The sequence below is a fragment of the Danio aesculapii genome, chromosome 12 (assembly GCF_903798145.1).
Source record: "Danio aesculapii chromosome 12, fDanAes4.1, whole genome shotgun sequence".
In the NCBI taxonomy this organism is placed as follows: domain Eukaryota; kingdom Metazoa; phylum Chordata; class Actinopteri; order Cypriniformes; family Danionidae; genus Danio; species Danio aesculapii.
The window spans coordinates 20,615,614-20,631,230 of record NC_079446.1 but is presented as its reverse complement, the minus strand read 5'-3'; the positions used below and the strand labels follow the sequence as shown (position 1 = coordinate 20,631,230).

At 35.5% G+C, this 15,617-nt stretch overlaps 1 protein-coding gene across 1 annotated transcript; it reads right to left on the bottom strand.

Annotated features, from left to right (window-relative positions):
- Window positions 1–1,953: 1,953 nt before the first annotated feature.
- On the bottom strand, window positions 1,954–15,019 carry map3k8 (mitogen-activated protein kinase kinase kinase 8). The gene is made up of 8 exons (XM_056470036.1): window positions 14,912–15,019; window positions 13,654–13,975; window positions 12,933–13,103; window positions 10,669–10,930; window positions 7,080–7,186; window positions 6,427–6,579; window positions 5,377–5,623; window positions 1,954–3,432 (listed from the first exon to the last, which is right to left on the bottom strand). Exons 1-8 carry the CDS (start codon window positions 14,941–14,943, stop codon window positions 3,308–3,310), a joined length of 1,419 nt encoding a protein of 472 aa, XP_056326011.1. The 5' UTR covers window positions 14,944–15,019; the 3' UTR covers window positions 1,954–3,307.
- Between the last annotated feature and the right edge of the window lie 598 nt (window positions 15,020–15,617).

The window sequence follows — 15,617 nt, the reverse complement described above, 5'->3', positions numbered from 1 at the left end:
TTGTTGTGTATATATTAATGGCAAAGTTGTCTTTGGGGATTAGACAGAAAATGTCATTAGCTTGGAGTAAATGAATAAGTCAATAAAATGTTGAATTGCCTTGCCTTACCGAGCATATCTATATTTTCCCAGTGTTGTGAGTGACGCATCACTGTAGAAATTCCTGTCCAGTTTCTGTTTGATATCTTGCATGTGCGCATGTTAAATGTCAGGGAATGCAGTGTTTGTCACCTCAACCTTTGACTTCACAGGCAGGGGAAACCCACCACCTCACTTCTGCTCCGCTGACCATACCAGGCTCTCCCCTCCCTCCCCCCCTCTTTTTCTCAGGAATTGACACGCATTTTATTATAGTATCATTACATCGAAATAGTGTGCACATTGAGTCCGTTCAAGTGTGATTTTAACTTTACTGACACTCAGCAGAAACTCCGACTCCTCCATACACTCTCAAACTTTTTATAGGTTAGAATGTCTAATCATTTGTGGGGAAAGGATATTGATTTGTTTTATTAAATAAAGTTAATAATTGTATTTTGAAATCTAAATCTATTTCATAAACGTTTTATGGAATGTGTTGTGCACTGCTGATCAGGGATGATACATGTACATGATAAATGTATTTTAAATACAAAATAGTAATTTGTATTTGATAGGGTTTATGAAAATGGCGTAATATTTTGTATCAAAATACTTTAGTGTCTTGTATTTTTGTATTTTTAAAATACTGTAAAATACTTTGTAAGAAGTCTAAATGATGACATCATAAAAATCTAGCCTTTGATTGGTTCTCAGTTATTTGGCAAGGCTTGAGATCAGACTAGAAAGTTGGTAAATATTGAGGAAGCTTATCAATGTTTGGAGTATGGATGGAAATTTTCTCCAAGCTCAGGGTTATCTCCTGGGACAGCATGCCAAACCTGCTATAAACACTAGAAATGGATTTTACAGTGATTAAAGACATCATCTTCAAGGCAGGACTTTTGGTATGAAATTTGCACAAAATCTATACTAAAATCAGAAAAGAAAAACACAAGGTACATTTTTTTATAAATACCTCAATTATTTTTTATAAATGTACAGGAGTAGAGGTGAATGAGGTGCAGAGAAACTGACCTAAACTTGCTCAGAGAAACGCTGTTGCTGTCAAATATTGTTTACTTCACTAAATCAGTTTAATGGAGAAGGGATTAATCACATAGGCTTATTGATTGAAGGTTTTTATACTATTACCTATACCAGTTTCTGCCAAATGTGCAATGCTCATATACACGACTCAAAGCAAAGTGATGAATCACACTTTTTTTTTTTTTTTACACATTTATTTTACAACTTCCCCAAAGTAAAAACAGAAAGAAGTCATCATATTGAGATGCTACCGTTTATCAAAGACAGACTCTCTGGTCTTTCCAGAATGACTAAGAAACTTCTGAAGAACTGTTTATTGCTTGCAACAGCCATAATGTTACATTACCCAGTTATCTGAAATCCCAAGATCGCAACATCTGATAAGAAAAAAAATCAAATAAAGCATATTTAAAATATATAGTGATAATGTATGCTAATATATGCAGTGTTACTTCCAAAAAGGACTTTGCAAAAACAAAGATGTACAGACAACAGACTTGCAGAACATTGCTGGTCACACAAAAATTTTTAGAACAATAGATTTTGAGTGCATGTTTTATTGCATTGCAACTACTCAACAAAAACACATTCCATGGGAATGAGCATAAAAATGATATTATTTCCAGTATCTGAAAACACGTCCTGGAAAAAAAAGATGTTGTTGTAGTGTCATTTTTGTGACCTTTTAAATAGATAAAGCTATTCAAAGGCAAAACACTCACATGTAGATGGAAAAACAAAAAGTAAACTAAAATAGTTTGCTTAAGTTTGTTGTTACGTCAAAAATTCAGTAGATTCACGTATATTATGATTAATATTTAAAAAAAAAACTATAAATGTAGGTCAGAGTGTGTATAATTTATAATACAGACCAGCCTTAGTAGTTCACTGGAGAGATACATACATACATTTTGAACATACATTGCACTGCTGTGCTCAAAAATAAGAAAGAAATATTCAGCTATGATAATAAAACAATAATCATCTGCATGAATATATCAGCATACAGTATCAGCAACTTCTCACAATATCAGCATGCTATCTGATATTAAATACTATCTGAAATTATTATTTTTCAGCAACTTTTTTACAGTCATTAAAGGCCAGCCTTTTTATTATATTTTATAGTCACTTACTTCGACTTATTCCCTGGTTTATCAGGGGCCGCTTAAACTTAAACATAGCTTTTGTCCAATGTCACAATAAATATGCATTGTTCATGTAAATTATAATAATGTGATGTCTGCTTTTTAAATCAACATTTTAGTTTTATTTCTTAAAAAGAGATACATTTTAGTATTTAATTTTTTTTATATACTTTGGCCGAAATTGTACTATAGGTGTTACTTCATATCCAGTATGCTGTCATTATATATTCATAGTCTAAAAACACAGATGATGATTAAATGCATTCCCAAACCTGCACCTCACAATCCGTAAATCAACCAATGGGCTATATGCACAGCTAGAGTTTTAAAGCCAACGATAAACTTCCGGTGAATGCTCAATGCGACTATTTTCAATTTCACAAGGTTGTTTTTACAGCATCAATGTTGTAATGTAATTACAGTACATTCTGTTAAATAAACTTAAGCATTAATTCAGTTGTCCAAGCGTAAAACAAGATGAAAGACCTTTGAAACTATTAGCATCCATCAGTAGCAACAGGCTAGCGCAGAAATTCCATTGAATATACTGGGGTAAAATAAACTGTCATATTTTAAAGACATGGTGGGGAGAAATGGATTTTAATGCAGCGCTTCTTGTCCGATCTGAGACGCATTTGATTTCGTATATCTAACAGGCAGTGAATATCACAGATTTTTAAAGAAATCAGATCTTAAACGTGACAATTTTGCAATGGAAAGACAGTTCACCGGAAGCCCTTGGGTTTCCTGGCTGAAAATTAAAAGTCTGTGTGCATATAGCCCATAAAAAGCCCAGTTTATTCTTCTCTTAAAGAAGTCTTGGGTGTCTTTTGCATCCATTTCCAACTGCACAGTTCATTGTCCAGTCAGCGCACATTGACTTCATTCAGGACATTATATACTGCGTGCGAAATCATCTTGTGGATGAGTTTGTCTCCACTGAACTGATCCAATAATGCAATTCTGACAGCATGTATATGAATGCAAGCTTTGCAAGTACTCGATTAGTCCTTAGGAAAAGTCCAGCTGAACTAGCCATATTCGTTTGATGGAGGTCCTCTAACCAGATTGTAGTATCCAGCTAAGGCGCCCAGATCTATATAGAGGGAACCTTTCTTCTTAGAGTGCCCAGAATCCTCAGTGTACAAAGAAGAGTCTGAAAACCGAAGAGGAAAAAATCTCAGTTAAATTAAGTTTACATGATGTAATCACTGAATGAAAACTTTGCATGTCTTAAAAAACTGTTAGGACTTAATAACGAAAGTGCTGAACTGCAAAAGTGTTCATTTTTTTGCATCTGATCTGATTGAATTTGCATTAAGAGGTGTTCAAATTAAATTTATTGATGGAGAGAATTTAAATTAATCATGCCAGCTGTATTACAATATATTAAGTTTCACTGCGATCTGTTTACAGGTATTTGTGCTGTTAGTTAATGCCCCCTAAAAAGCATGTCTTAAAGGGATAGTTCATGCAAAAATGACAGTTCTTTCACCATTACTCTACCCCACTTGTTTCAAACGTGTATGAATTTCTTTGATTAATGGCTACTTTTTTTTTACAACTTTCTTCAGAATATCTTGGTTTTTGCTCAAAAGAATAAAGAAATGTATGAAAGTTTAGAATAACTTGTGAGTGTGAGTAAATGGTTAGGAATGTGTCTGTATTGTTGGTAGATTTACAGTACATGCACTTTATCATCACCTGTTCTGCTTCCTTTTTTATCTGATTTGTGTATGATGATAATAGTCATTATGAAAATGAGCTGCTGTGCCTGTATTCTTTAATTCATCAGTAAATAACTCACAAACATCTGTTGGTGCTTTTGAGTGTTCAGTAAATTTGCCCCTGGGTTATAAAAGTTCAATAAAAGCTGATTTTTGTATTGTAGAGTAATTTATTTTGCAAAAAAAATAAATAAGTCAAAAAATATTTTTTGTTTTGTTTGTTATTAATAATTTTGTGGCGTGGATAAGTTTTTTGTAGATACTATATGCAAGTGTTTAGTTTTTCTTTTTTTACAAAGACAATAAAGGAATCATTTTTACAAACATAACGTTTTAAATCAGTTATCAGAAGATTTAATTTTCAATCCCTGAATGCAGTGTTGTTGTGTGAATGAAAGATATAAAATGTTTTCATTTTTAGTTTTTAATTTTATACATGTGCCCTAACACCAGTGTTTCCAGATATAGTTGACTTTTTCCAGCCCAAAACCTGCCCAAATGCACAAAAAATGCCCAAAATATTGGATTAATATTTTATTTAATTTATTTAAATCGAAATTAACCTAGTTACTTTAACTGTCATAATTTTTAACCATACAGCAACCAACACTAGCAGTCACACAACCACAACATTACTGGATCACATCGAAACATGGGGTATAAATTCGTCTCAATTTATTTGAACATAATTAGGTGCTCAATCAGACAACGCTTTTATGTTTGTTCTTGCTGTTAATTGCGGAAAAATGATCGATAAAAGTGTCATAAACCGCTATGAGTTTTACTTCAGGCGTTGCGTGATGCACATGCACGCGAAGGGGAGTCAGATTTTGATACAACTTTCCTTCACCTCCTCTTGCGGGTGGGCCCATGCGGTTTGTGCTATGCACTGGTCACTACTAACTGAGAGGAGTAGGAGCACATAGTTATGTTTCGTTAAAAAAAATTGCTTGTAAAATTTACGTTTTCAAAACCGCCCAAATTTTCTCAACCTGCCTTTGCCACTTTTTACCCATACAATCAAATTCAAAACCGCCCAACTTGATGGAAACCGCTCAATCTAGCAACACTGCCTAAGACATTCTCCTCCACAGCTCATACTCGTAAAATCTTAGCATTTACACATATATTGCTTCTTAAATAAAGAAAACACTATTAAATAAAACAACTTTGCTTTGCAAACAAGAATAGGTTCTCCACTCATTGAAATTTGAGGTGGGCAGAGATATGACATTTTACTGACAGTTTGAGGATCCAATGGAGATGCAAGAATTACTTTCAAGCTCTTTGCAGTTATTTCATTGTTAACATTGACCAAATTCATTGATTTCTGAAAATACAAATAACTCTGTGTGTGTGTGTTTTTGCAGTACCTTGTGTGCTGTCTGAAAGCTGGCTGTGCTGTCGCAGCAGTGGATGTGTTCCCTCCTCCAGCGCAGAGTCCAAACTCCAACAGCGCGGCTGGTCTTCTCGAGATGGATGGAGTGCTTCTTCATTCAGTAACTCTTTAGCAGAGCTCCTTCGTGAGGGCACCCTTTCGAGAGCATGCTCCAGGAGCCTGCGCATTGCTGGGCTGCAGCTTTGAGGTATGTCCTCTAGTGGAGGGGCCTGTTTGTGGATCTGCAAATAGTGGAAATAAGCATTAGCACAGGTGCACTCGCAAGCAGCCACATGCACAGAAGAGACACAGTGCTTGTATTTACATAAAAAGGAAGTGTATTGTGTGTCAAGAGAAGTGAAACCTGTTGAATTGCAAACAATATACGTTGCCTTTTTTAGCCAGGTTAAGTTTGCTTTCGATACATGTGCAGCTATTACAGCTAGACTACAGCTAAATTGCATGAAATGGAAAGAAGAACTTGTCGTCACAAGATAAATCTTGTGATTCTTTGCTTTATAGGAAAAACTATAAAGAAAAAGAAATAAACTATGAATTGTAGAGAGTTAATGTATTTGCTAAAGTTAAAATGAACTTAAAAACTAAATAAGAAATAATTAAATAAAATATTTTTAGTAAAATCACTTTGTTTTCAAGTGTATTAATCAGAAACCCAAATAAATAAAACATAAATAGAGAATATAAAAAATAGTAAACAAGATTACTGTATTTTTTTAATTAAGCACACTTAGCATTTAAAGTGGTTCAAATAGATAACACTAAGGAAAATAAAACTAATTATTATTATTAAAAATAATAAATATAAATAGAATTTGTATCATATGTGCTGTGCTAACAGAAACCTTTATGTCATCAGGTTATGACATCAGCCTACATAGCATTTATGGGTTTTGCTCAGTGGTTAATGCATATAGTTAGTGTCATATTGTGAGGTTTTTCCACGTTAAGGGACTTTCCCTATACTCTTGCAGTCGAAAACAAATATACAAGCAAAACATAATCAAAATGCAAATTGCAGACTCACTATATATAGGTATGATGGGTAGGCTGTTCTGGGATATCTCCTAACCCATGGAGGGCTGCCACTCATCATGTGTATGATTGTGGTGCCCAAACTGTAGATGTCAGTTTTTGTGTTGTGGCCACGGCACAAAACCAACTCTGGACTCATGTACATCTGTACAGAGGGAAAAACAAGAAACATGACTGAAAATGACCAAGTGGTTTTGACAGGCTTGCACAGTCTGAGTGAAATAAATATGAAAAACAACCTCTGATGTAACAGGCAAATATTCTAGTGAACATCTGTACTGCCTCACTGTAAACAACTTTATTATTCTAAGTGGGGAATATTTCATGCTGGTCAACAAGGCACACTGGACTTTCCAAGAATGACTAAAAAGGGGCAAAAAGTCAACACTTAGGCAGCTAATGTGCATGTGTTTGTATCCATTTGGGCATTTCCCAGGGAACAGAATGTCAGCCAATAAGGACAAATGTGTGTGTGTGCCTTTCAGATCTTCTTTCAGTTTGTTAAACTATCTTTTTTATGTACATACAGTACAATATGTATTAACTGACACCAGCAGAATCAGGAACTGCCAAATTCTGCATTGTATCCAAAGCAGAAAAAGTGAAAAAGCAAATATCGACAACTTAAAGTGCACAAGCACTCACCTCAGTGCCACGTAGGTCTCGAGGAACATATACATCGTCCTTCATCTGTACTGTAAGCCCAAAGTCTACCAGCACGGCTTTGGCAGACATCAGCACAATATTGCTGGCTGCAGAGACAAAATGACAATATATTTAATGTCTTTGACACAAAAAAGCTTTTAGCGTGCAGAGATGATTGAGATTTCTATTTTTGATAATATACATGTGTGCTAAGTACTTGTGTCTCGCTTGTTTCGTGTTGTACTGCAATGCTTTTTTCCTTGGCTCATTCAATGTGTAGTGTTGAATATTTAACTATACCTAAAGACTTATCCCTTGGTTATATTCTAGATTTAGAACAGTGGTGTAGTCCTAAAATAAAAGGTGGTGTACCATTACCCACCTAAGCCAAATTTTATATGCAGGCAAAGAAACGACGAAATTCAATGTTTCTTTGATTTATTAGCAACACACACACACACACACACACACGCACACACACACACACAAACATATATATATATATATATATATATATATATATATATATATATATATATATATATATATATATATATATATATATATATATATATATATATATATATATATATATATATACTCAACATCAGTTACCTGTAACTATTGACTTCCACAGAAGGAAAACAAATACTATGTAAGTCAATGGTTACAGGTTTCCAGCTTTCATCAAAATATTATTTATTCTTTTCTGTTCAACATATTAAATAAAAACAAACTGTTTTGGAACAAGTAAAGGTTGAGTAAATAATGATAATTTACATTTTTGGGGTGAACTATCCCTTTAAAAAGGAAAACTGTTTAAACAGATTTGTTCATTTTAAAGCGAGATCTTAATAGTCTAATCCTATTCAATGATTTATGCTTAGCTAATAGTGCCCCCAGCAGACCCGGAGATTGGCTGAGTATATTAAGCTGTGGTAAAACCCAACTGTTTAACTCTAAGGGACTTGTAAAATAAAAATAAAAACATTTGGTATACAGTTAAAGGGGACGTGAATACACATAAATTAGGAAAGGTTAATCAGCAAAACAAGTGAGTATACCCAGGGTATACATAATTATTGATTCTCAGAAGTCGTAATAGCATAACAGCTCGTGGAAAAAAGTAGGCATACCGAGTATACGTGCGTATAGCCCCGACTACACCACTGGTTTTGAATGCAATGACTCTGGCTTATAGTCACTTCAATTCATTATAGTCGCTTCTTTTTCACACGTGAATTGACCACCAATTGACTTAAACCCCACCGAAAGTTTTGAAATGCACTAGAGTTTGTTTTACTAAGTAGTTCCCCTTTATAGTAACATAATGAGTATCTTTAGCTTTGATTATAGTGTGATTCTTCATAACATTGTTGTTGCTCAAGACGTGTACTGATAATGGAAAAACGACAAGTTCTGACCCTGAGGCATCCATTTTCTCTCTTTTTTTTCTCTTCTGATTTATTGTGCAGAACGTCTTTGATACTTGTGATTTGAAGAAATTTGGTCATAGCACCAAACTTATCTGGAAGAGCACTGTGATTTACATTCGGCCCATTATCTCTCCCAGCAAATCTCATGTCTTTATTGTGGTTCAGGTCAAATTGTGAATTCATTAATTTTCTTTTCGGCTTAGTCCCTTTATTAATCTGGGGTCGCGACAGCGAAATGAACCACCAACTTATCCAGCATATGTTTTACGCAGCGGATGCCCTTGCAGCTGCAACCCATCACTGGGAAACAACCATACACACTCATTCACACACACACATACACTACGGACAATTCAGCTTACCCAATTTACCTATACAGCATGTCTTTGGACTTGTGGGGGAAACCAGAGCACCCGGAGAAAACCCACACAAACGCGGGGAGAACATGCAAACTCCACACAGAAATGCCCACTGAGGCTCGAACCAGCGGCCTTTCTTCCTGTGAGGCGACAGCACTACTTACTGCGCCACCGCGTCGCCTGTTGTGAATTTATGTGTGAAAATGAAGTGTTCTTTTTCACCTTCAGTCAGATGGATCGTTGCATTGCCTGTAGTTGTTTTGATAATTTAGGTACATGTAATTATCAGTCAGATTTTTGCAAACATAAACAGCTTTAATACCAGGAGCTTGCTCAAACCATGCAGAGCTAAACCATTTAGGGTTTTGTAATTAAACATCAAGATTTTGAAAGGAATATAATATTTAATGGAGAGAAAGTGGAATGATGACAGGTCTGGACTAATATGTGCATACTGCTTAGTTCTAGAAAGCACTGAGGATGCCACATTTTGAATCAGCTGAAGTTTGCTTATTAGTTCTCCAGGGCATCCACCTAGCAACACATTGTAACAAACTAACTCTGAGGACATAAATGCTGCTTTTTCTCATGTCATATGAGAGCATGTCATGGTTTAGCATCACTTTAATAATAAAAATGCCTTTTTATATATTTTTATTTGTTTTGGTTCTTTTTATTTTTATTTTATTTTATGCTATATAATTTTTATATTTTATTTTAATTAACTCTTCGTCATCAGTTATTAATTTGGGTGTGATATCTGATCGCAATTTGCCATCTGATGTGGTCTTCAAGTTCTAGACTGATGATGAAGGCTTAATTCAACATCTTTCAAGGGTTACAAAGTTTTTAAGAATTTTTTGTCTGATTAAAACCTCTGTTTTTTATAATAACATTTATAAAGAATGTTACTAGTCATCCAATTTCTAATATCAACTATAAGTTTTGTGAACTTTTGTGTTTCATCGGGCTGTGAGGAGTTATAGAGTTGGGTACCAGCAGTATATAACAGTAAAAACAAGAAGCAAGCTTTAGTTTTTCAGAAGCAAAACATATCAGCAGAAGTCTCAAAACCCCATTTTCTTGCTCTCCCCCTATACTTCACCCTACTTGAAAAAAAAAACAGTTTCCTCTCCAAGCCAAATGTCAAGAAGCCAGTCCTCAAAACCACAAAAGCAGGCCACAGCCTAGAGCATACTCTGATTGGTCAGTCATTTTCACTGAATTTCTCTCTCTTGTCATTTTACTCTCTCAGTCTAACTGAAGGTTGAAATACAAATGGCCTGTTGAATAAGCCCCTGAAAGTAATACATTTTGATTTGAGTAATCACTTGCTCTCCTGACTGGAAATTCCAGACGCCAGAAGTCATAAGCTGTACGCCGATTGGCCCCTGTGTATGACTAAACCCCAGCAGAATGTTGACAACTACACCCCTGCTGTATTAAATTATGTTGTATTCCTCCTCTTTGAGTGTCATGAACTAAAACAACTTCTGTAGCCTGTGGCCAATCCTCTGTCAGTTAATTTTTCTGTCAAATAAGCAGAATACCTTCCTTGACCACAGTCAACATCAGATATACATACAGTGCACCTTTGTTGCATTCAAAGAGGAAATAACAAGTACCAGTGGTTGCAAGAAAAAAAGTACTGCTTTGACCCCGCTTTGAAATGTGTTTTGAAGCATTCCACTTCAGAGCAGCTGCGGTGTGATGGTCATAAACAATGTGCTTGGTAGGAAACTGCAGTGATATTTCAGAAAAAAAGCCCTTAATGATGCAATCCAAAGCTCTTACGTTTGATGTCGTGATGGATAATGTTGTGAGAGTGCAAGTACTCCAAGCCTCGCAGAACCTGCTGAGAGACCCAGATGATCTCGAACTCTCTCATTGGACCACAGCTCTCCAGCTTCTCTAAAACCGAGCCCCCTTCGCCAGCTTCCATGAACAAATGCACCGTCTGCTCCCACAGCAATGCTCCATACAGCTCTGCTATGTTCTCGTGCCGGAACCGGGCTTGGATTTCCACATCTGCAGGCTTGAAATGCTCCAAGGGAATCTGGAGGGAAAGTATACTTGCTTCTAAATTTCATATTTTATGAAAGCACACCAAAATATGAGCCAGCTTATAGTTCTTTTCTTCAAAAAAATACATGCTATTTATGATTCAAACAATTCCTAACATTTAGCAAGAACAATAATTGCACTGTCACACCAATCAAGCATTAATTAATTATAATTAATTCATATAGTTAGTGTCATATTTTGAGGTTTTGCCACGTTATGAGACTTTCCCTATAGACTTGCAGTCAAAAACAAATATACAAACAAAACATAATCAAAATGCAAATTGCAGACTCACTATGTACAGATTAATAGGACTGATATATCATCAGGATAATTATATAAATGTCTGTTTTGGCTGTTTATTGTTGTGCTCATGCCTGCTTGACCAATTGATTACTGGTCGTTCCAAAACCTAGCGACATCTGTCAATGGATAATGCACATTTTCTGTAATTGTAATTTCCAAGTGATTTCAAAATATGTGTAAAAAATTAGTTGAATAAATGTCTTTTTTTGCTGTAAGTAGACTTGGTTCATTGTGCATTTATAAAAAACACATATATAGTGGCTTTCCTGAATGAATCACTATTCCTGAATGAATCTGGGCAGCACTTTTGCTTGTCTGATTTCTTATTTATACTCCTATTAATTATTACTCCTACTAATTACAGTATGTAATCAAACTTTTAAAGGTACATAAAGGGTACATTTACTGTTTATGACATTGATGTAATAAAAATGAAAATGTTTTTCTTTTGCCATTAAAAAATGTGTACAAACAATAACAATTCCACAAGAAACAAAATAATCCTACTAATGAATAAACGTATTGTAATATGCATGCCAGACCACTAGTTGTCGAAGTGTTTTTATAAAGAAATACTGCACAAATGCTATCCTGCCCACCATTTTACTTTGACAATCAAGTCCTTGTGCATGCCTATGGACTGAACAAATAATATATAAGTGCATGACGACACTAATTTCACAAAATCACAATTTTGTCGTAACAGAAATGTCTTTTTAACTAAGAAGAAAAAATACTTTAAAAATACTCAGCCAAAGTAACCAAAAATATCAAAATGGAAAATTCTTATTGTGCATATTCTAACAAATTCTGAAAGATTGCAGGTATTATTAATGATTTATCTGTTTAAATGTATGTGCCCTCATATCATTTCATGAAATTAACTTCCTCTTTGCAATAAAATATTTCCTTTGATCACATGCTTCTTGGCACAAGATAGGGACAACCTGTCTGTCATATGTTCCACCAAATCACATGTTCCACCAAAGCAGACAATTCCTTGAAGACTAAATAAAGTCCATCCAACCAGTTCTTACACAACAAGCTGTTTCATTTACACGTCTAAAAGAGGACTGCAACTGTTTAACTTGACCAGAAGACCGAATTTTAATCTGCACTCTGCCACAAATTTAAAACGCCTTTGTAGGCTGCATGTTTCCACAGGGGGCGTTTCTGTCCACTTCCTGTGTGCGTTAGAGCCATTCTCAGTTTCTGTTCAAACACTGCGTGCTGCAGACTGACCCTTTGAACACTTTAGGGAAATTGTGTTATTTCCCAAAAGTGCTGTTCCTCATTTTTAAACAGTCTTTCACAGCTGCTACAGTTTCTGCAAAACCTGTTTCGCTTTTCAGAGCGATTTTCACTAGGCTATAGTTTATAAAGCCATGTGTTCTCACATGCTGAATCATAAGTTCATCACTACAGTATCATTCAGTATCATGTGTCTTTTCCATGATATATTTTCATGTGAAAACTGCTAATGATGATGAATGAACTTCATGCTTGATCTTTATTAGCATGCTTTCAATGTAATATTTTGAACTATACTCAAAATGCGGATTGCCAGAAGGGAAGTTATGTCCATTAAAACCTCCTAGTGGAGTAAAACATCAATCTTTGCCAAAGGAAAAAAAGTAAAACCCTGTAGAGATCCCGGAAACAAACATTCTCTGCATTCTTTTGCTTACTAATTTGCATGCCATTCGCTTCCGTGTTTTGGTGTCCTGAGCCAGATGGACCTTCCCAAATGAGCCTTTGGGAACATGTCCAGGGCCCTGGGGCTTGTAGGTCAGTTTCCACGGAAAGAGAAGGACGTCCAAGTCGATGCGATAATGCCCCTCTTTAATGATCATGTCTGTCTGTAGGGACAAAGCAGGGTGTTTGTGACACTAAAGGCTATGACATCTTGCAAAACAAGTATAAACATTCCTTTACACTGTATTATGTAACTCCCAAAGCAGGTCACAAAACTAGAATATGGAAATAACTTTTACTCTTCAAATCGCACTACAAAAATAATGCTATTCCTGTTTGTCTTGTTTTCCAGTACAAATGTCAAATCAAGATTTACTTGGAAAGCAAAATTACAAAAGTTTTCATTGCCACTGATTAGAAGAAAGTTTATGATAAAAATGGGATCTTGTTTAAAGAATAAGCTATTTTTTTTCTCAGTATAATACTTTTTTTGTTTTCAAATGGATCTTGATTTATTGGTTATGTTTAGATAGTTGTATTGAAAATAACAACTGAGGAAGATTTGACTGTACATTTACATTTTTTCAATGCATGCAGTATTTAATCTCATGACCTTACGAATTTAAGTCTTTATGCTCTAATTTAAGAAGCTGATAAAAGGGCCTCAGAAACCCTTCAAATATAAATGTACATTTTAGAACCAATAAAGCTTACCTTGTTCACCAGAACACCCATTTCTCTACCAACATCTAAAAGAGAGGAGGATGGTGTGTTTGAGACCATATTCACAAAGTCCAGGAGGTCAGATGTTGTCCCATAACGGACCTTTCCAGTCTTTTGTACATGTTTAACTAAGTCATGTGTCGTTTCCGCATTCTCGTCCATCTCTTCTTGCGAGAAACTTTCCTCAAACGAAATACCCGATTCCACCACCTCACCAACACTGTAGAAATGTTCTGCCTCTTGAATGAAGTCCTCAATTTTCATGTGTGCAAGAAGCAGTTCTATACAAGAATTTCCATTGTCATACTCCATCCTTGATTGAATTATAAAACAAAATGTTCGATCAATAGAAGAATCAACACAGTGATATGAATGCATTCATCCATGTTGGTTTTGCACCCATTTGTATGTTTACTGTGTGGTCAGGTATGTTTCCTGAACAGCTTGCTTGCTCTATTTTGCATGCAAGTGAGGGGTGGCTTAAAATATATTTAAAATAAATGTCAGCTAAAACTTTTACATTGTATTAACTCTATTTTTGTCCTCCAGGACAAACAAATAATAACAAAATATAACTGCATTTTTTTGGGGGCCAAGCAAAATTGACAAATTATGAGGGACATGCTAATAATGACTAACCCAAGATGATTTATCAGAATGGCTTAATCATCATAAATACAATCACTTTTTCATGTTTTATCACTTCTGACCTATTATTTGTGCTGCTTCTAAATTGATATGGTGTGGGCAGGTGACTATGATACACACACTCAAAAAACAGAACTTACCAAAGCATTGCAGAAATACAACCTTATACACTGCTGTCAAATTTGCTTCTTGTTTCCTGTAGAAACTGGGGTACTTTTACACTATTGCTGTGGTTTTGAATACATCTTACACAATGAAGAACATCCTAATACCCCAGAGTGTGACTCGGCCACTTTTGGAAGAGTTTTGATTAGCAGTTGGATGGGTTTTAACATGGTGATCTGGCAACCATCACTGGATATCCATTTTGGATTTATGTTAAATAATGAATTATTAATAATAAAGGCTGGTCATTACTGATGGAAAGAACCGATGCTCAAAAAGAGTAACTAGAAAGGGTGCTGACAAGGATTTGCTAAAAACCTGCTTAAATAATCCACAGTATTTAGCCTACTCTGAACGTTGTTCGAAATAGTATAGGCTAATGAAGCATAAAAGTGACTAAACAAAATAAATTATAAAACATCAGCGGTTTGCCTACCTTTCAGTCAGTGTGTTCAATGCAGGGCTCATACTCAGTGATTGTCCATAGTTCCCTCTGAAGCTCTTTCAGAAGTGTGCTCGCTGATAAGAGGAATCTGCGAGCTGCTCGCCTCCGCTGTGCGCTTACGTCACTGCGGTTTCGTTTTCTCTTTTCTCTGAGAGGTGTTTTCTCATCTTCTCATTGCTGAGATCACGTATCTGCTGCTTGGATTTTGCCACAGCCCCTATCAGAATGTTCCGTAGAAGGAGGATGTCATTCGCTTTCATCTTTATGATTAATTTACGCAAAAGGAAAAGTTGCCTTGTTGTAACCATCTTGTGGTAGAAAAGAAAAACAGAAGCTAGAATGAACTGGTGTAATACTAGTTTTGGTCGATATCCGAAACGAGTGAAATCCGCTGACCTGGCAAAAAACGCGTGCTTTTGTAGTTTTCGCTCATTTCGGGATTTCAAAACTTCTAAACTTGTTGGACGTCTCAAGGAATCAAAATATCTAAACGCTGTTTTCAAATTGGGAATATCCAGGTTGCAGTTTGACAGTTCAGTTTTTCCCCTGAAAGTAAACAGCGCCGTTGTGTAGTAGGCTATGGAATGCCAAAGCTGCCATAATAATAAATTAGGTTAATGAGCAGGGGCTGACTTAGTGATTTAGGGTAGCCCTATTAAAACTCAAAACATTTTCTTTCTCTATATATATTGTTTTT